The sequence below is a fragment of the Lepidochelys kempii genome, chromosome 8 (genome assembly GCF_965140285.1).
Source record: "Lepidochelys kempii isolate rLepKem1 chromosome 8, rLepKem1.hap1, whole genome shotgun sequence".
NCBI classification, from domain to species: Eukaryota; Metazoa; Chordata; order Testudines; family Cheloniidae; genus Lepidochelys; species Lepidochelys kempii.
This window is the reverse complement of record NC_136387.1, coordinates 29,271,466-29,293,466: the sequence shown is the minus strand read 5'-3', so window position 1 is coordinate 29,293,466 and position 22,001 is coordinate 29,271,466. Positions and strand designations below refer to the sequence as shown.

General features: G+C 44.5%; 1 protein-coding gene across 1 annotated transcript in view; it reads right to left on the bottom strand.

Annotated features, from left to right (window-relative positions):
* WWC1 (WW and C2 domain containing 1) overlaps positions 1 to 20,839 on the bottom strand; it is a 138,022-nt gene extending 117,183 nt beyond the window's left edge. The window contains exon 1 of the mRNA XM_073355938.2: positions 19,827 to 20,839. Within this exon, the coding sequence (XP_073212039.1) occupies positions 19,827 to 19,945 (119 nt within the window). The 5' untranslated portion in view covers positions 19,946 to 20,839. The remainder of the gene's footprint in view (positions 1 to 19,826) is intronic.
* Positions 20,840 to 22,001: the final 1,162 nt, after the last annotated feature.

Genomic DNA, 22,001 nt, shown 5'->3' with positions numbered 1-22,001 from the left:
CCACAGCCCTCACCCCCCCATACACCCAAACCCTCTGCCCCAGCCCTGAGCCCCCGCCCACACTCCGAACCCCTCGGTCCCACCCCCGCCACATGAATTTTTTTATGTGATACATCACCTCCGTATTGGTGCACATCACAAAATTCATTCCGCACACGCATGGGGAAACATTAGAGGGAACACTGGTTATAGCAGGGAACAAGTGGTTATAGCAATCCGCTTCTGGACTGGCAAGGGTGACCTCAGCTCTGTCTCTTTATTTAGCCGCCTTCATGCAAAAGTTCTGGACTCACTGCTGGTTAACCCAGATCTTCATGAGGATGTGATCCCACCAGTCAGTGCTTGTTGCCCTGTGCCAGAAGAGCTGGCCTATGCAGGCAGCATCAGCATCCCCCCTTCGGTGGGAAGAAAACAGTGCCAAAATGTCCACTAGCACCTCACAGATATTCTGCCAGTTTCCTGACTCAGAAGTGAAAGCACAGGCAGGAGAAGTTCTTCAAATGGCACCTCCTCCACATTGCTGACTCCATCTGGTAGCTGGGAGCTCACAGGCCAAAATGGTTGCTCAGCAGGCTGTGTTGGTGGGCTGTTCAAACTTCCTGTAACGTGCAGAGCAGGCAGTAAAGCTTGCCCACAGTGTGTCGTGGTCATAGGGCTACAGCAGCCACATTTTGGAAGGACACTATAGACTCTGGAATATGATTGGTTTGACTCAGGTATGCATGCTGCAGCATGGATGCCAAAGCCCCAGATTTAGGCATGGGTTAGAAACATGAGTTAAAAAAACAACATACACACTCAAGTCCAGCAGTCCCTAACACAGGTCAGCTGACCTGAGTCCCACTAACCCCTAGGTTTATACTGCAATGTACACAAACCCCAAGAGGCCAGCAATGAGAGTCACACAGATGCTAGTCTGCCACAGTAAGTCCATTAAACCATCGGAACAAGACACCATGAAGAATCACTACGGTACACGAGGGTTAAAGTGCAGCACAGCAGTACTTCTACAACCTAACAGTAGTGCAACCATATTTCTCATTCTATGTGTTTCTTGGTGGTTATTGTACAAAGACCACCTGTGACTGTTCAGAATGTCACTTTGACCACAAGTCTAATGGCTTTCTGCTCCTGCAGGCTGGGTCCAGGACCATTTAACCATGATCTATTCTTTCTACTTTACTCTAAAATGTCTGTCAGACCCTAAGCTTTACCTTTACTTTCACCAGAGAACTTTTTTTTTTCTTTTGAGCTATACCCTTGCTGAAAGTTTCCCAATATTGCTTCTCGGACCAAATACGATTGCCTCAGCTGGCTGACACTGGCAGCCTCCTTCAGAGATCAAAAGAAACCCAAGGAGTTTTTTTTTCTTTTGAGCTATACCCTTGCTGAAAGTTTCCCAATATTGCTTCTCGGACCAAATACGATTGCCTCAGCTGGCTGACACTGGCAGCCTCCTTCAGAGATCAAAAGAAACCCAAGGAGGTTTTTTTTCCTGAGTCGGAGACAGGATCAGGCCCCAAGTGCATCTTCTTGACACAAAAAAGGGCCAAATTTTGGGTGCCCAAATTGACACATGTTAGGTCCAGATTTCTAGATGTACTAAGCACCCATAACTCCAGCTGAAGTCAGTGGAAGGAAAAGAGAATCATGGGGAAATTGGTCCAAGCACTCCTCTGTAGAGATGTTGTTCAAGAGAAGCAAGGGGTATGAAGGTGAGGAATGACATGAGAGTCTCTGATCTTGGACTGTAAAATGCATCTAGCCTGTAAAAGTCAGAGGAGCCAAAAAGTTTAAGATTAAGTATGATCAGAACTTATGTAATTATGGCTGTAAATTTAGGTTCATGGGGTCCAATTCTGACCTTATGCTAGTGTAATTCTATTATTTAAGTGGCATTAGTTCTGATTTATACCAGCATAAGAGGAGGAGGAGGAGTATCAGGCCCTGGAATCAGATATTCATATCAGTCAGGGCAAAACCTTGAAGTGAAACATGAAGATATACTTAAGCATTTGTCTAGAACAATTAGACTAGAATTAGAATTAGTTATTTCTGGAACAGAAATAACTAATTTAGACATTTCATTGCAAGTCTGTTTGTGAATACATTTCTAATAAAAAAGTTCCCTATCTTAATATTGTACTCTTAATCAGAAAAGAACATCCTAGATGACCAAGTCAAATCCCCAAGCATTGTACATTAAAATAAGCCTAAGCCTACACCAAGAAGGGAGCTACATAAAGAAACAGAAGAACAGATTTTGGGCACTAAGCCTGAGGCATCATCCAACAGACTTTAGGGCCAGATTTTGCCACCTCTCACACTGAGTGAAGAAAGGCCCCAGACAGAGTGAATAGGCAACAGATGGAGGAGCACAGGGGATCTTGGATTAAGTGGGAATTAGGAATCATGGAGAAGCAGGCTCTAAATTTAATGATTAATAGGCTAGTAGACTGAGAAATTAAAAACCTTTATACTAAGACCTTTCTTCTGAATATCAGAGGGATAGCCATGTTAGTCTATATCCACAAAAATGAGGATTCTGGTGGCACCTTAAAGACTAACAGATTTATTTGGGCATAAACTTTCGTGGGTAAAAACCCCACTTCTTCTGATGCATGGAGAATAGTTAACAGTTCCTCTGAATAGTTAGCAGTTCACAAAAGTTAAATCCATCTCTACTCAGAGTTAAAAATAACAGTCTTCTTTTGCAGAAGGAGACCAGCAGCAGACTAATCAGGGTGAGTGCTACCCAATTTATTGCACAGAGTGCAGGACGTATCAGTAATTCCTTTGTGGCCAAGTGATTTATATATGCACCCTGTGCAACCAGCTCATGGTCCGTAGAGCCCAGTGTTGCTGAGCTGAAAGAAGAGTGGAACAGAACTGTTTAAATATATGGCTTAGGGATATTGTTCAGTGAGCCCACCTCAGAACAGGCTTCCATCATGAAACTGGCTTGCTCAACTGGAGAACTGGGAAAGTGGAATTGAGGGACACACACCCTTCAAGGGAGCCCTCCTTCAATCTGAGATAATGACATCTGAAAGAATGACAATTCCTCATGCAACAAAGAGGTTGTTCCAGGGGATGGAATTACAATGGAGAAACAAGCTGTGATGATAGGTGATTCAGTCGAGAATTGAAATGGCTGGGTATGTAGTTGTGACAGATTTGGAGCTGCCTGTAATAGTTTAGGAATAAAATTTGTTGTAAGAGGGTTACTGTATGGAAACCTGGGGTTAATTCAAGAAATGGCTAACTGCACACAGGCAGGGAAGTGTGTAATGGTTTCAGATAGCAACTCATTGGCCAATGCTTAAGAGACTATGCAAGAGAAATTTTCTTTGATGAACTGTCTTGATCCCCTTCTGCAGAGCTCCAGCTGGTTCTGGGCCACAGGTCCAAGTGTGGGAGTGGAGTGAACTTAGGCTGGATTTAAAAAGGGGAGAGGATGGTTAAGGGGAAAGAGAGACCCAGATCTCCAAAGATGTGTGTAACATTTTTGTTTTAAAAATCGCTTCTGTTATGCTTTGCTCCTACTGCTATGATTAAACAATACTTTGTGTTAAGAAAGTTTTTCTGAGTCATTAAGCCACTAGTCACAGACTCTCTGTCAAAGGGAAGACCCACAGGTGCACAAACCCAGTTAGACCAGCTGGGCAAGCACAGTGGATACACAGAATACTGTAGACCAGGATGACAGATCTGTCTAAGAATGGGAGAATCACAGGATTCCACCGTAAGGCATGTGACTTGGGATCTGAAGAGAGTGAACTCAGAGACCAGAGAGAAATCAAGGATGCAGCTACACTTGCAACCACAACAGTGATTATTGTGAAAACTGCTTGATGACTTACCTGTCACCCTTGCTCCCAGCAGACATATATAAACCATCACAGTCTTTTAGTGATGAGCTGGAGAGGAATTGGTTGTCATGATGAATGTTGGTACCAATGACATAGGGAAATGTAGGAGAGAGTTCCTGGAAGCTAAATATAGGCTCTTTGGTGGAAGATTTAGGTCCAGAGCTCCAGAAGTAGCTTCCCTGAAGTGTTTCCAGTTCCATGCACAGGTCCAACTAGATAGCGGGAACTTCAGCATCTTATTGCATGGTTGGAGATGGTAGAAAGAAGAGGGGTTCATTAGGTACTGTGGTACATTTGGAAGAAGATGGAGCCTAGACAGAGGGCTGGTCTCTATTTTAAAATAGAACCAGTCTTCTGGAATGTAAAATAAATAGCTTGGGGGCGGAGGAGCTAGGGGAAAGCAAATGGGAGCTGAGGAGCACTTAAGTCAGACAGACATCTGTTAAAAGAGTGAGTAACACAATGGTATCGTGTATCCAATGACAGTTAGGGTGCAAATTACAAATGAACTAGAACAGGGAAAGGATAAGAATGGAGTTAAATTCTGTTACGTCACTAGGGTGTCAGATGAAGGAATTAAACAAAAATCTAAACAAAAATAGATTAGGGATCTGATTCACAAAAGTACTTAGGTACCTATATCCCCGGTGCAAGTGCCTAACTCCCTGTTTTGGTTCCACTGTGATCCACAAAACTGCTGCTGAACCTTGTAGGCACCTACATCTCACTCAGGTGACCATGTTTCTGCATCGGCATGCAAACTACTGCCTCCCTCCAGGCATCCAGCTGCCAGTCTCCCACCTAATCCCCAGACTGATTGTAGGTATTTGAGGAGGTGTTCTCAGAGGCCGTCTACAAGATCAGGTACCATTCAAAATCTAGCCAGAGGAGGATGAGATGGTGGTGCCACCACCCACCTTAGAACTTTTAGCCCAGTGGTCAGAGGTCTTGCCTGGGATGAAGTTCCCCCTTCTCTGCCACCAGAGGAGAAGGATTTGAGCAGGGGTCTTCCACCTCACAGGAAACATGCTCTAGCCACTGAAAAATGGGATATTCTGATGTGGGCCTTCCTTAGTTGATGCTGTCTGCACTGTGGATAAATCATGAAAAAGTGATTGAAGCAGGGAGACTGGACCCTGGGTCTGACACCTCCCAGGTCAGTAACATAACCAGAAGACTACAGAGTCATACCCCCTCTTTCTTTCGGGCCCAATGACTATTTAAGTATTTATCCACAGTGGAACAGTCACTGGGAGAGAGAGAGAAAGACTAGGAACAGGTGCCTCAAGGTTCCATACAACGTTCTGTGTGGTTTGATATACTTATTAATTATCTCAAAAAAGGAGAATGAACTGAGGCAGCAAAAATTTTCAGGTGGGTAAGTTATTTAAGTTAGTCAGGATCAAACAAGCCAGGTGAATGGGCAACACCTTGGCAAAGTAAATTCAATGTCAATAAATACAAGGTAACACACACTGGAGGGAAAAACATAAGCTATTCTTATGTCTTACAAGGTTCTAAATTAACTAAATCAACTCAAGAAAGGGACCTGAGCATCATTATAGACATCTTGATGATAACTCCACTTAACATGCAGCTGTGATCAAAGTAACAAACAAGATGATAGGATGCATAAAGAATGAGCTAGTCAACAACACATAGGTTATAGTTACCTTTATATAAATCATTGCTATGGCCTCATCAGAAATACTGTGTGCAGTTCTGGTTACCACATCTCAAAAAGGAAACTGATGAACGGGAGTGCGATCAGACAAGGGCAACAAGCATGATCAGAAAAACTGTCATATGAAGAGACTGAGAAGACTAGGACTGCTCACCATACAAAAGAGATGAATCATAGAATCATAGAATCATAGAATATCAGGGTTGGAAGGGACCCCAGAAGGTCATCTAGTCCAACCCCCTGCTCAAAGCAGGACCAATTCCCAGTTAAATCATCCCAGCCAGGGCTTTGTCAAGCCTGACCTTAAAAACCTCTAAGGAAGGAGATTCTACCACCTCCCTAGGTAACACATTCCAGTGTTTCACCACCCTCTTAGTGAAAAAGTTTTTCCTAATATCCAATCTAAACCTCCCCCACTGCAACTTGAGACCATTACTCCTCGTTCTGTCATCTGCTACCATTGAGAACAGTCTAGAGCCATCCTCTTTGGAACCCCCTTTCAGGTAGTTGAAAGCAGCTATCAAATCCCCCCTCATTCTTCTCTTCTGCAGGCTAAACAATCCCAGCTCCCTCAGCCTCTCCTCATAACTCATGTGTTCCAGTCCCCTAATCATTTTTGTTGCCCTTCGCTGGACTCTCTCCAATTTATCCACATCCTTCTTGAAGTGTGGGGCCCAAAACTGGAGACAGTACTCCAGATGAGGAGTGACAAAAGTATGTAAAACAACAAATGGTCTAGAGAAGGTATATTGGGAGCTTTTATTTTCCTGGTCTCAAATGAACAGGAGGACATTCAGTGAAATTAAAGGTGGGAAATGCAAACACAACAAAAGAATTTTTTTTTTTACACAGTGTGTAATGAAATTGTGAAACTCACTGCCACAAGAAGCTATTGAAGTATCTGGTACTGGTAACTGTCAGAGATAGGGTAATGGACCAGATTGATCTTGGGTCTTATTCAGTATGATAATTCCTCTGAGTAGGACAATATCTGAGTAGTTCCATTGATTTCAGCCTACATGAATATGGCTACAAATAACTTCAAAAATGAATTCAAGGACTTTTCACTCAAAGTGAATTAGTGACAAATATTATTCCACCTTAAAGCTCTGCCCTACTTATACTGAATTCTCTATTCAGACAGATTCTGGTCTCTGCTACATGGGGCACATTCAGAGCAATGCAAGTTAATGGAGTTACACCTATGTAGCCAGCTTCTGAATGTGTCCCTTCCTATGCCGATGGGTCATGTGTGAAAAATTGGGTTAATAAAAGGCAGCAACAGACGCTAATGTTGTGAATACACTTAAGAAGGAAATAAACAGGTACTTGGATGAAAGAACTCTCCTGGGTCACAAACACTAGCCAAATAGATCCAGAAATTATAATACACAAGTGAAAGTCTGAGAGAGACAGCATCATATGATCAGATCAGAGTGAAAAAGGTGGCAACATTCTGAACAAAGATCAGGTCTGAACAGTGTAAAGCTTGACTAAAGACCTTTACAACATTCTAATCTTATAGCTGTTAAAGACTGAAATAGCATCTCTTTGATTAAGCATGAACCTTACCCTGAATACACTGAAGAGAAAACATTGTCAGCTCATCTTACAGGTTAGTGACATGAGATGCAGGTGTAAAGCACATACGTCCTGCCTCTGAAACTTGAACAAACTCAAGGTAATTTAAGCAAACTGAATTTGGACTGACTGCCCTAAAGAATGGGAAAAGTATAGACGTTTGACTCAACTTTAGTATTTCTAGGCATTTCTGCTTGAATGTAGGCAACAATTAGGAAAAGTCAAAAGTAAGAAGAGTATGCACAAGTATTTGAATGCTATCAGAATGTATGCAATAGGAAAGGCCACTTTAATATAAGATCATCCAAAAGGCAACACACAGAAGAGAAAAAAAGAACCTTGGGAAACTTTACCAAAGATGGACTGAGGAAAGTTAGTATGGCTGCAATACTGACTGTTCAAAAAAATAAACTTAATTAACACACAAATGCTTTCTCTCTGCGACAGCACAGTTACCGAAGACAGCTAAGCAGTTCAAGATAGTTTGCATGTTAACAGGTTTCAGAGTAACAGCCGTGTTAGTCTGTATTCGCAAAAAGAAAAGGAGTACTTGTGGCACCTTAGAGATACTCAAATAAATTGGTTAGTCTCTAAGGTGCCACACGTACTCCTTTTCTTTTTGCATGTTAACAGTTAACCTCCCAAACATTTAGACCATTAGTGGTTTTGGTGCCAGGTTTAGTACAGACACCACAACGAAAGAAATTAAGTAGATCTAGAGATAGTCCTTAAAAACTGTTCAAGTTGTACTGGGTGCAAGGACAAGAATAGCAAGAAAGCTATAAGAGGTAAGAGAGAAGATTAACCTGTTACAAACAGATAAGGCTAAGCAAATACTTAAAACAAAAACACGATGAAAAGGGCAATAAAACTGACAGGCTTTTAGCTAGAAAGTTAAAGAAAAAGGATAAATCAGCCATCTCACTGATTAGAAATAAAAAGAGAGATTTAGGAACTGGCATCAAACAGACCTCTGAAATGTCTGCTAACTTTTACCATACTTTGTACACTTCAGAACATCCAAATCCTGAATTTATAGATATCTGAGAAGCATGAAACATCATCAGCTCTCAGAAGATGACGTGACAGCTCTTGATGGGCAAATTGCTCCAAATAAAGCTGCAACTAGGAATTAAAATCCAACAAAGCTCCAGGTCCCGATGAGTTTACTGGGGAGCACAGAGCTCTGAAGCAAGTGATAGCCCCTATTTCAACGGAATTGTTTAATGGGATATTGCAGGGGAACGAGATTCCAGATTCATGAAAAGAGACAAAAATGTGGTCATTCCTAAAGAAGGAAAAGAGCTTAACAATTATGCATTATACCGATCTATTTCTCTAATTAACATGGATACTAAAATTTTTGTCAGGGTGCTTGCAAACATACTGACAGTCATCTTGCCCAGATATGTTCACCTTGACCATTCTGGTTTTTTTGCTGACAGTGCACCGAGACCTGCTGGCCCCCTCCCCTCAAGGACCACATAGAGACGTGCAGCAGCAGGGCTAAGATGGCTTCCTGCCCACTCTGCTTCCCTCCCTCCGTGCCACTTCATTCCCAGAAGTGGCTGGCGTGTCCCTGCAGCCCCTGGGGTGGGCGTGTCTCCACACACTGCCCATGCCCCAAGTGCCAACTCCACAGCTCACATTGGCTGAGACTTGCGTCCAATGGTAGGTGTGGGGGCAGCAGCTGCGGGCAGCGGCACACAGAGACCCCCTGGCTTTCCTCACCTAGGAGCCGCTGCCAGAGGGGTCTGTGTGCTGGAGCCACACCTCCCAAGGTAAGCACTGCCCCCCTGCCCCACTCCCACACCCCAACCCCCTGCCCTAGCCCAAAGCCAGCACCCAGCTCTCAAACTTCCTCCCAGAGCCTGCACGCTGCCCCTGCTCCTGCACCCCAACCCTCTGACCCAATCAAGGTACCTCACTTTATTTTCATTTACTTGACATTATAGGATGAGGATGAAGAAAAAAAGAATGAAAAATAGGGGGGAGATAAGAAAGAATGTTCATTTTCTTGGCTGGGTCCTTGGGGAGGGAGCAGGGGCAGCTGAAAAAGAAGCTGCACACAGGGCCCCACTAACTCTAAATCCGCCACTGGTCAAACATTTTAATGTGAAGTCTGGATACAAGACAGATCTTTCTAGAGTTTCAACCATATTTGAGTTGACTACTAGTAGCAAGCTTGAATTCTTCTTGAGGATATCAGATAAAGTAACTCTTCTAGCAAAGTCTTGAAGTTGGCTGATGCAAAAGTTTCCAGAAATATATTAGTGCTCTCATAGCAGTGGAGTTCTTTAAAATGAGATGTATCAAAAAGTTTCCAAAGTGTCACTCTGTGTTTTAACCAAAGAGATGACTAATGAGATGTAGTATAATACCTGACTGAAGATTTAATCAGGAAGTTTTTAGGCATCATCTCCTGGAGATAAATAGGCAAGGAAGAGAAATGTTCTCTTGGAGGGAGTATTTTATAGTAATGTCACTGATGACAAATTAAGGATCCGGGAAGAAGATATTTTTTCTCCAGACTACAACTAAGTAGTCTATACTGGTCTATACTTACAGTGCTGCAGTGGCATAGGCAGTGTGTGAAGATGCTATCTCCGTCTGTCAGCGTAGGTACTCCACATCCCTGGGAGGCAGTAGCTATGTCGATGGGAGAAGGCCTTCTGTGGACAAAGTGCTGTCTACACTGCAGGTTAGGTCGGCATAACTATGTCACTCAGGGGTGTGGATTTTCCACACTCCTGAGCAATGTAGATATACCGACATAAATTTGTAGCATAGATCAGGGCTAAGTTTCTAGACAGAGACAAATGCTTATGCCTTCCCTACAATTTACCATATGACTATGCTGCACATTGCTATTAATTTCTTAATGAAAGAGTTAAGAATAAGCAAGGACCTGTCTGGAAAAGAATCACGTTTCAGCAGCTTTCATCTGAGTTACACATATACTTCCCCATTGGGGACAGGAAAGATTTGTCCTTATACCCATCCTCTTTCAGTTTAGTGAAGCTCTCTCAGAATCGAAATATTTTTGATATTTCAGCTCACACTCTTGTTTAATACTAATATTTATATAATAAAGTGGATATACCTTGTCAATTGGCCATGCTGTGAGATCAATGAGGAGGCTAGGCAAGAAATGCAGCCTATTTAATATCAATCAAACACAGGAGAAAAAAACAAGGCTTTTCTCATACTGAAACAAAACTAGCGACAGAGGCTACTATAGTTAAGATGAAAGCCATAGCAGTATACTTCAGAGGGTAAATTGTGCGATATATGCTTAACAGAAATGCCCCTCCCTCAACCCATATATGACAGTGTTAACACTCAACTAAAAACAGAACCATACTGTACTACAGGTAGTCTTTGCAACCACATAAAATGACCACAAATTCCAATGTAGGGTTTGTCTTGTTAGTCTTAGATAAGCAAAAGAAAGTTTGATTTACATGACTGAAGAGGTTAAATTGATTTTAGCTCCCCATTCAAGCTCTGATTCACTGACTTGCTTCAATTAGAAGCACCTCCTAACCAATTACATTCAGTTCATCTTGTAAGATTCAATGTTTCTAGTTTAAACAAAGTCTTAAATGCCTCAATAATTCTGCTTTCCATCCTCCCCCTTCAAGCATGTGTGTACACATATACACATGTACAGTACAAACCCATTCAACCCTACTGCTCTGAAAAAAAAAAAATGCATTCAAGCACACTACTTGAAGAACACAACACAAAACTCATAGAGAAAAGGAAAGGGTCTTCAGTTCCCTTTATCACCCACACAGTCAGGGCTAGACTCAGAATCCTGCGAAATCTGTACTCTGGCTCTTAGCAGTATCTTAAACAGACTGCTCTTTATAATGAATTTAACAACTATCTTTGGAGAGTGTATATGTGAGAGGGAAACAGATTCACATAACTACAATCGGGTATTTGGCTGGCTACCAATAAAAAAGGGCAACAGCAGGCATTAGGTTATGAAAGCCTGCAGCTGCATAAACCACACTTCTTTCTTCCAGTATGCATGCTGAAAGTAGTCTGGATACAGAACAAAAGCAGAGAAGAAATGCCCCACATCTTTGAGATTTTTCCTTCTTACACTATTGGTTTTCATTTGCAAATCAGCACGGCACCATTATTTGTTGTTTGTGCTTCTCATTGCCCTTTTATTTTGAGGCATTTGGAGAGCTTTCACATTTTAGTTAGCTAAATTTAATTGCATTCCACTGAAGCAGATTAATGCACTGAGGTGCCAATAGCAGAGATGGACAGTGAATCATGGAGCTATACTTATGGCTGTGAAATTTTGTTTCAAAAGTAAAACCAAACAGAGGAGCTAAGACACACTGAAGTATCACACCAAACCTGAAAAATGTATTTATATGCAGGCTATTGCAATCTATAGATACATACTGGGTCTAACCCTTCCATAGCCAGCATTTTCAAAACTATAACTCCTAAATTCTAAGGATTTGTTTCCATCTTAATCCCTGTACAAGAAAATTCAACCTGTAGCGAATAAAACGTCTACATTTTCCCTAAATGGCATCTTTCTTCTATTAGTCATGTACTCCTCCTGGAAGCTCTATTCCTTTTCAGAAGAGTTAACTGTTCTGTAGGCTCATATAACCCAGGTTTGGAAATCCATTTGAATTTGGAGTAGAAAGCTATCCCAGCCAAACGTCAACTTCTGCAAAATCTACACTCTCAATTTATAAGGTTTTCTAGCCTTTAGGATTGCAGAGATTATACTCCACATTTGGAAGGCTAACTGATGTTTGTTGTATTCCAGAGTCTACAGAGAGTTCTAATGCCTCTGATGCTTATTGCAGCTTTGCTGCAGAAAAGTGAGAACCGGCCAGAATCTTACCAGTTTTCACTGTTTAGTGATCAGAGTTCAGTCGATTTCATTCTGAGGTAACCTTGGAAGACTGTGAGCCATACCATGGCATGAATGCATAGAACTATTTACTGTGGTGAGGACCTAAAATTGGAGAAGGCAGTGGGGAACATGCTCCTCCATTCCAGAGGGGAAGGGGGTTTCAGACTTGATCAGACTCCAGCTAGCCATAGGTTCCAAAGATGGAACCATTTCCCTAGCAGGATCCAGGGACAATACCTTTGTTGGAATCAAAGCCCTCTTCTCTATTCTATAAAGATGAGTGCGATTCTTGTCTCATATTTTGTACTGGTGTAATTCCTAATTTACAGCTAAGTTTAAGATCAGATACCAGCCTGAACTATCATGTTTCTGGGATTTTGCTCTTATCTTATGTAAAAATGAAGCAGTAATCATAAAAACAGCCTAAAACCTAGGGCCTAAATTACTATGCAGGTGTGTCTTCTGCATAAGAAAAATGACCATGAGAATTCTAGCTCCATTGTATCAAGATGTCTGCTGAGTGGTCTGCATCAGCACAAAGGAAGCTGTCACTCAGAAAATGTGATCGTTTCAGGAACATGCATTATTGAATAATGCTGGTCTCTGGAACACCAGTCTGTAGGAAGCCTAATCCTGAATTAGCCCTAAGGACAGAATTCATCATTCATAGTTTCATAAATAAGTAGCTACTTCAACTTCATGTTGCAGAAACACACTGTGACTAAGCCACTTGACTAGGTGAAGTAATTTAGCAGGTCACTAGAAATGCCTGACAGCTTTCTAGTGTAAAACTTATGTTATGTTAACTTATGTTAAAAGAGAAGATTTACCATCATGTGAACATCCACTGTTTGTATACATTAAGATATTTGCATTGCAAAATATTTGTATTGTACAACATTTGTATGCTACTAAAATGATGCCATACATGCAACATACAAGCAATTTATTATAGTTGTTTTTTCTTAATCTTTGTCCTATAAGCTCAAAACAGGAGTTTTCAAAAGTTCTTCCATTCCTTATATACCCAGGTGGGCAAACTACGGCCTGCGAGCCAGATCCGGCAATCCAGCTGTTTTAGTCCAACCCTCGAACTCCCGCTGGAGAGCGGAGTCTGGGGGGTTTGCCCCACTCCAGCTGGTTAGCAGGTCGGGGACCGCTCCATGCAGCTCCCAGAAGCAGCGGCATGGCCCCTCTCCGGCTCCTACGCATGGGGGCTGCCAGGGGGCTCCACTCTTCATGCTGCCCCTGCCCCAAGCGCTGCCCTTGCAGCTTCTATTGGCCGGGAACCACGGCCAATGGGAGCTGCAGAGGTCGTACCTGTAGACAGAGAAGCGTGCAGAGCCGCCTGGCCGCACCTCTGGGTCGGAGCTGGAGAAGGGATATGCAGCTACATCCAGGTGCCGCTTGAGGTAAGCATAGCCCAGAGCCTGCACCCCTGAGTCTCCCCCTGCACCCCAACCCCTTGCCCTGATACCCGTCCCCCACTCCAACCCCTTGGTCCCAGCCCAGACCACCATCCTGTACCCCAAACCCCTCATCCCCAGCCCCACCCCAGAGCCCGCACCCCCAGCCAGAGCCTGCACCCCTTCCCATACCCCAACCCCCTGCCCCAGCCCTGATCCCCCTCCCGCCCTCCGAAACACTCGGTCCCAGCCCGGAGCAGCCTCCTACACCCGAAACTCTTCATCCCCAGCCCCAGCCCAGAGCCCCTCCCTCACCCTGAACTCCCCATTTCCTGCCCCACCCCACAGCCCGCACCCCCAACCAGAGCCCTCACCCCCTCCCGCACCCCAACTCCAATTTTTTTTAGTATTCATGGCCCATCATACAATTTCTATTCCCAGATGTGGCCCTCAGGCCAAAAAGTTTGCCCACCCTTCTTATACATCCTTCTCTTTCTGCAATGCATTGAGGCCAATTGAGAAAGCAGACGTGGATCCTTCACACTTGTGTCTGTGCTGACCAAAGCTATGGACTCAAGGCAGAAAGGAACATTGTAACACAGGCCACAGCAAAACCGAGGCTCAAAGCAATAAGTTAGACCAGCGTTTCTCAAACTGTAGGTCGGGTCCCAAAGTGGGTCGCAAACCCTTTTTATGGGGTCGCCAGGGCTGGCGTTAGACTTGCTGGGGCCACGGGCCCAAGCCGCACCACTCAGAGCCAAAGCCCAAGTCCAAGCCTGAGCTCCACCGCCTGAGGCTGAACCCTAAGGGCTTCAGCCCTGCATGTTGGGGCTGAGGTTACAGGTATCCTATCTGGGGCTGAAGCCTTTGGGCTTTGGCTTTGGCCTCCCCACCTGGGGCGGTGGGGCGCAGGCTTCGGTCCCCACTCTTGGGGTCATGTAGTAATTTTTATTGTCAAAAGGGGGTTGCGGTGCAATGAAGTTTGAGAACTCCTGAGTTAGACCATCCTTCCTCCTCACTTTAAAGGCTACAGAAGCCTTCAGGGCTTTGAAATTCAGGTCAGCTTTTGAAGACAGGTCTCTTGCAGCACACCATACAATTTTTGGCTCATTCTATTCAGCATGAGAGCGAACTTCTGAATCCTTCTGGTGCTGTCATACATCATTTAGGTCTGTTTATACCTATAAGCAAGAAGATGCTCTGACACCATACTTCTAATGGACAGGAGAATGATAGACTGTTGAAAAAATTTGCCAAAGATTCTATTCTACAATTAAATTGGATAATTTCAGTTGATACAATCAACTCTAGTAGTTCAGCTGATTCTTAGATGATTATAGAACCCACTTTCTGCCAGTCACTTCTCCTAAGTATCTAAAGTTTCCCGGTGTTCCATTATGTCTGCACCCAGACACTCTCCTGCAATAATTCATTTAACAAGCTTCAGTTAACACAAAACATGTCTAACTACAAATCCAACATCAACTAATATAACAAAAACTATATAGACAAACTTAAGCACTGCCTCTATACAGTATCCCTAATCATATTTCTTTACACTAAATTAAACTGGAAAGAGAGATTTAGGGAAGCTTTAAAAGTTGAGTCTCTTATCTTTAGTTACCAATTGTGTCTCGCTGAATGAATTGACCAGATATTATATGGGCATTGTCAACTTGAAATCTGGCCAATTTGAAGGAAATGAGTTCAAAAAGGAGTTTTAAGTCATATCTGCCACCATATCCACTGCAATCTGTTGTTTTACAACAAATCACTTTTTTATATAATAGCTCTGCCTTTTTGCTGCACGAAAGACCCCCGCACACACACACACACCAAAAAAAAAAAAATAGTGACTATTTACAAACTATCAGAGGGGTAGCCGTGTTAGTCTGGATCAGTAGAAGCGGCAAAGAGTCTTGTGGCACCTTATAGACTCACAGACGTATTGGAGCATAAGCTTTAGTGGGTGAATACATGCATCCAATGAAGTGGGTATGCTCCAATAGGTTTGTTAATCTATTAGTCCTCACTAGTGCTAACAGATTTTTGGTTTGTTTTTAGTTTCATTAGAAGAATAAGGGTGCACACAAAAGACTACTCCTGGAATGCAGCTGCTCCCTGAAATCCTGTAAAGTTAGGAACTAGACAAATCATTCATTCTCATGGCTAACAAACATTTGGCTGTCAGATGAATAACAGCTAGAATCAAACAAATGTGTGGGCACTGACAGCCTGACAAATATAATAGAAAACTGATACAAAGAATCAATTGCTGGGGGAGGGGGAAATAATCAATTAAAAAAGTTAGCTAGAACCAGACCTGTAAATTATCAGATAACAAGACAGACTCTCTTAAGAGACTTACTCCATTTAACTATTTAAAATTATTACAGGAGCATTCTGTAACACCTTGTGCTTGTTACAATTGTTTTGGACTATGACCATCTAAAAAAACAATAAGAAAAGGAGTACTTGTGGCACCTTAGAGACTAACCAATTTATTTGAGCATAAGCTTTCGTGAGCTACAGCTCACTTCATTGGATGCATACTGTGGAAACTGCAGTAGACATTATATACACAGAGACCATGAAACAATACCTTCTCCCACCCCACACTCCTGCTGGTAATAGCTTATCTAAAGTGATCACTCTCCTTACAATGACAGGTTTCAGAGTAACAGCCGTGTTAGTCTGTATTCGCAAAAAGAAAAGGAGTACTTGTGGCACCTTAGAGACTAACCAATTTATTAGAGCATAAGCTTTCGTGAGCTACAGCTCACTTCCTCAGAAGTGTAGCTCACGAAAGCTTATGCTCTAATAAATTGGTTAGTCTCTAAGGTGCCACAAGTACTCCTTTTCTTTCTCCTTACAATGTGTATGATAATCAAGGTGGGCCATTTCCAGCACAAATCCAGGTTTTCTCACCTCCCCCCCCACAGTTTGTGTGTGTGTGTGGGGAGGGGAGGGGTGAGAAAACCTGGATTTGTGCTGGAAATGGCCCACCTTGATTTTCATACACATTGTAAGGAGAGTGGTCACTTTGGATGGGCTATTACCAGCAGGAGAGTGAGTTTGTGTGTGTATGGGGGTGGAGGGGGAGAAAACCTGGATTTGTGCTGGAAATGGCCCACCTTGATTTTCATACACATTGTAAGGAGAGTGGTCACTTTGGATGGGCTATTACCAGCAGGAGAGTGAGTTTGTGGGGGGGGGAGGGGGAGAAAACCTGGATTTGTGCTGGAAATGGCCCAACTTGATTATCATACACATTGTAAGGAGAGTGATCACTTTAGATAAGCTATTACCAGCAGGAGAGTGGGGTGGGAGAAGGTATTGTTTCATGGTCTCTGTGTATATAATGTCTTCTGCAGTTTCCACAGTATGCATCCGATGAAGTGAGCTGTAGCTCACGAAAGCTTATGCTCAAATAAACTGGTTAGTCTCTAAGGTGCCACAAGTACTCCTTTTCTTTTTGCGAATACAGACTAACACAGCTGTTACTCTGAAACCTAAAAAAACAATGAGTTTCATTAAGTCAGAGAATCCTGAAATTCATCAAAGAAGAAAGTGTGACATTTTATAGACGTAGATCACTATTGCATTTAGAAATTTTAACATAGTATTTGAGGCACAGTTCCCTTCTTCAGTTGCAGTAAACATATAAGTAATTAAAATTTGTTAACATTCTCTGTCTCCCCTCACCCTATATCTCCTCCTAAAGTATAATTGACAGTTTCAGTGACTTTTCCATAGTTTAGCAAGAAAACTGAATTGATCATATGCTGCTAATTTTAACTGTAAAATTTTAAAAAGAGGCTTACTTTTCAAACTTAAGTCTGTAATTGGTATGGTGCATGCATAGCAGGTGCTTTTAATACCTTGAGTGTAATTTATAATAATAAGCAACACAAGAATAGTGCACACATCAGAGCAAAGAGGGTCAAGAAGGAAGCTGAAGAGTAATACACCTCTACCCTGATATAACATGACCCGATACAACATGAATTCAGATATAAAGCAGTAAAGCAGCGCTCCAGGCAGGCAGGGCTGCGCACTCCGGTGGATCAAAGCAAGTTCGATATAACGTGGTTTCACCTATAACGCTGTAAGATTTTTTGGCTCCCAAGAACAGCCTTATATCGGGGTAGAGGTGTACAAGGAGACAAACGAATGAAAAGAAAAGCACTGTGGGAGATGAATGACTCCATGAATAATCTATGGGAATGTAGGTCATGATATTTGTTTTAAAGAGATGGGCCAAAACCTAGAATGTGTATAGCACTAGTATAATATAATATAGTAATATCACCACTGATCTTAGATCGTTAGTCCCTGCACTATAGTCACTATGTTTTTGTAGAGTACATCACAATTAGATACCAATCCCGACTGGATTCTTTGGATGTTACCACAATGCAAATAGCAAGAGTGATCTCAATATGTTTGATAACAACAATAGCTTGCATGTCAGATCTGCAAGAGCACTGAAGTAACAAAGGGGACAAGACACTTATCTGAAAAGTATGAAATTGGAAACAAAAGCCAGAACAAGGACCCTTCCCCCAAATATTTGTAACACCACTTAGAAATCCCAATCAAGGATCAGAACCCCATTGTGCTAGGCACTGTACATCATGTAACAAAGATAGTCCCTGCCACAGAAAATTTACAGTCTAGGTTTGAGGGATTGATGGAAGGCTGAGGAAAATGAAAAACAGTTCAGCTGACCACTTTCTCTACCAATGCCAGACAGAAATGATTTCTAGACATCATGACAGAGGCGGGTTGTAAATAGATTTTAAAAAAAGAGAGCAAGAATAAGGTGGTGGCTTTATGTATTTTAAATTAGTTCGAAGGGTAGACATATAAGAGTACTATTACTAGCACACCAAAACAGATCTTTGACAACTCTTCAAGCAATGAGTGCTTTTGGAGCTGGGCAAAAGGTTGACTATAGTATACAGGACAATTAGAAGGTCATGACATCAGCCAAGGGATGTCTCTCACTTTCATTAACACTCTAATGGTTACCAAGTAGCTGTTACACTGCCACTTAGCTCTTCACTGTTTAACACACTTAAACAAAAGGCTAAAGTCAACTCTGAGTGTCAGCAGTGCAAAAATAATAAAGGCAATCAGTCAGGTTGCACCTGTCTAACTAGGGAAGAATGTGGCCCAAAATTGCAGAATGTTAATAGTTTGACAAATTTAAAGCAACCAGGACATTCCAAGGTAAACTCCCCAAGTCACACTTTATATAGTCAGATATTATCATGGTGTATTTAAGGATCAAAACTTTAAAAAGTCACTTTTTATAATTAGAGGGCAAAAAGAACATTATAAGCAGGGCTCTTAGTAGCCAAAGTTACAGGAGTGGAAATCCCCTCTTCCATCAAAGACTATAATCATCTCAATGGAGTCAAACTGCAGGCTTGGGATGGGGTGGTCTTCCTTTAAGTTGAGGGGCAGCATGAAAACATTTGAAACAGTAAAGGTCCTCTTTCCGGGATACATATGACTGATACATATGTTGATATTATTCAATTAAACCTCAGCTGTGTGTATTAGCCTTTCCTCAGCAGAGGTGGCAACACACACACCTATGAATCTAAAGTCCCCATACCACACATTGAAGGAGGTACAGAGAATTTAGTCCTAACCATTTTAATTTGTATGAGAAAAGCATTTAGAAGTGCCAGTCAGGATCAATACATAAATATGGTTGATCAATGCATTTATTCATCAACCAAAACCAAATCACTTGTTTACTAAAAACCTTATCCAGGAGTAGCAGATTAGCACCAGAAAATATGGTCTGGTATATTCATTCCCCCTCCCCCCCCCAATGTGAAAGCTATTATGAGTCAAGCTGCAACCTAGCAGTGCTCTGACAAAAGATTGTGGGGATCAAGCAAAATTCAAGCTAGCTACATCACTTTCTCCAGGCTCTTTTTGCTGGTCCCCTAACACTGAGCTTTTGCCGGTATATCCTACGGTGGTGCGAGCTCCCTCCCCATAGAAAGAGAAGTGGTTTGGGGGGGTAAATCAAAGTAATCCAAGCCATATAAACGTGCACCCCGTGCTGGGTGCTCTACAAATCTTGGTAATAAAGCCTCTTTGGTCTGCGCCATTGGCAACTGAAGCAACACACGCTGAGCAAACACAGCTATCTCCTGGGCCAGCTGTCGGGGAAGTCCAGTGAGTCCCAGTTAGGTCTCAAGAAGGTCCCCCGTTAGCATCAGGCTCTTTGTTTGTGCTCCTGCACTGCCTCTTCCCTCCGGCCCAAGGGCAGGCTGTGGCTGGGTGAACAGACACCTCTCTCCCTGCACCTGCCTGGCTTCCCTGAAAGGCAGCGAGGGCGTCAAACCGGTCCGGCCTCATACCTGTCTCTCGGGTCGATCCAGCTGGTGGTTTTGTTGATGTGGTCGATATAATACACTTTCCCATCGAAGTCCCGGGCTTCTTCCCAGCCCTCTGGCAAAGGTAGCTCCTTCCTTGGCATCTTCTCCAGGCCGGGTTGAACTGCCCCATAAAGAGCTCAGCCCCTGGTCCTCGCAAGAGCAGAAGGAGCGGGTGGGGGGAAGAGAGCGGGTGGGGTGGGCGAGGATCCCCGTCCCTTGCCAGGCCCAGAGCTCCGCGGGCAGCACCGATCCGCCCAGCCGCTGCAAGGAGGAACCGGCGGGAGTCACATCCTCCGCTCGGGGGGCCAACGGGCGATGCAAGGCGGTGCCGGGCGGTCCCAGGTGCCCGGCGCTGGGGCAGGGCGGTGCTAGGTGCCCGGCGCTGGGGCAGGGGGCAGGGCGGTGCCAGGCGATCACCGGCACAGGCTCCCCAGCGCTGTCCAGCGCCCCGAGGCGGCGGCTCCCCTCAAGCCTCCATTTTCCGCTCGGCTCCTGCAGCCCGGCGAGTGCCCGGGGCCTGGGGGTGGCTCCTCTCCTCCCGCTCCCGGCCCAGCCTGGCACCTGCACCTCCGCCGGCGGAGCTGCTCCGTGAAGGGGCCCCGCGCCCTGCCGCTGCCCGCCCGGGTTCGATGCGGCCCGGCCCCGGGGAGCGCGGGGCTCGCCTCACGCTTCCAGGTGCTACTGTAATGCAGGTAAAAGCGCTGCCCCCGCGGAGCTGCCGCCGCTGCTACTGTAAACACGGTGCACCGGAGGCAGGCGCCTCCCCCTGCCCAGGGCACGGGGGTGGGCACAGCACAGCGCCTCCCTCTGCCCAGGCGGAGAGGCGCTGGGGGCTGGGCACAGAGCAGCACCGGCCGTGGGCGCTCAGCCCCCCTCCCCCGGGCACCGGCTGGGGACCCTCAGCCGCACCTTCCCTCTGCCCAGGAGCATGGTGGGGTGGGCCCCAAGGCATCTACTCCCCCAGGCAGCGATGGGCTGGGGCGTTTCAAACTAGCCTTGCCCCTCGGCAGATTGGGCTAGTGCTTAGAACCGGGAACTGCGCGGCAGGATTCCCGCCCTGCCTCCCTCCCCGTCTGTGTCACCTCGGCCTTGGCTCTCTATGCCTGAGCTTTCCCACTTGTAAAATACTGACGCCCTCCCCGTGTGCTCAGGTTAACGTGGTTGTGAGCTGGAGCATAGCCCTTACCCCAGTGAGTTTACAATCGAAATCCTTCCATTCCAATCCAGAAAGTCACAGCTGATCACAAGAGGAATACATCACCTGGGGCTGGCATTTTTAGTAGTGGTTTCCTCCCACCCCCCACACACTCCACTCCCTTTTTTCAGAAATAAAGCGTTGGGTGGTAGATTAAAGCTGGTAGATTTAGTCAGTGTGTTCAGAGGAGAGCTTAAAGGAGAAACTAGGGCCCAGATCCATAAAAGCATTTAGTCGGGTAAGGCCCAGTTTTGGCTCCACAAAACCTGCACTGAACCCCTTAGGTACCAAAACTCACCTGGCACCTACAGTTTTAAAAGTAAAAGTTCCCTAGGCACCTGTGTTGCAGACTCTGGACATGCACACTGCTCTCTCTCTCTCTCTCTCTCTCTCTCTAGGCATCCAGATGCCTATCTCCTGCCTACATCCCAGAGCCATTCATAAACAAGGAAAGGTAGGGTTCAGCCACTTCAATTGCGTGCAGGGCCTGATCCAGTTCACAAGCTCAGAGGCCACTTACTGGATTGGGTCCATTCAAAATCAAGGGCGGGAGAGAGGAAGAGACGAACATGTCGGTACCCACCTTTAACTTTTAGCCCAGTGGTTACAGCACTTGCCAGGGAGGTGGAAGACAGGTTCAATTCCCCCTCTCTGCCAGAGGGGAGAAGGATTCAAAACTGGGGTCTCACATCCTAGGCAATTGCTCTAAGCACGGGGCTAAAGGGGTGGCACCACCATCTCTCCTCCCATTTTGTGTGGATCGAGGCAGAGGCTCACTCATTTGCTCAAGCAGCAGAGTAGGCACCTAAACCACCTGATTCTGGGCAGGAGGTTCCTGGTTGTGGGTTGATAAGCAGAGATAAGTCTCGGCTGCAGGGGGTGGTGCTGTCTAGATCTATGACAGGGGTGGGGCTAAGTACAACACCTCACCGCCCCCCCCCCCTCGGCCCCCGTTAGCATCT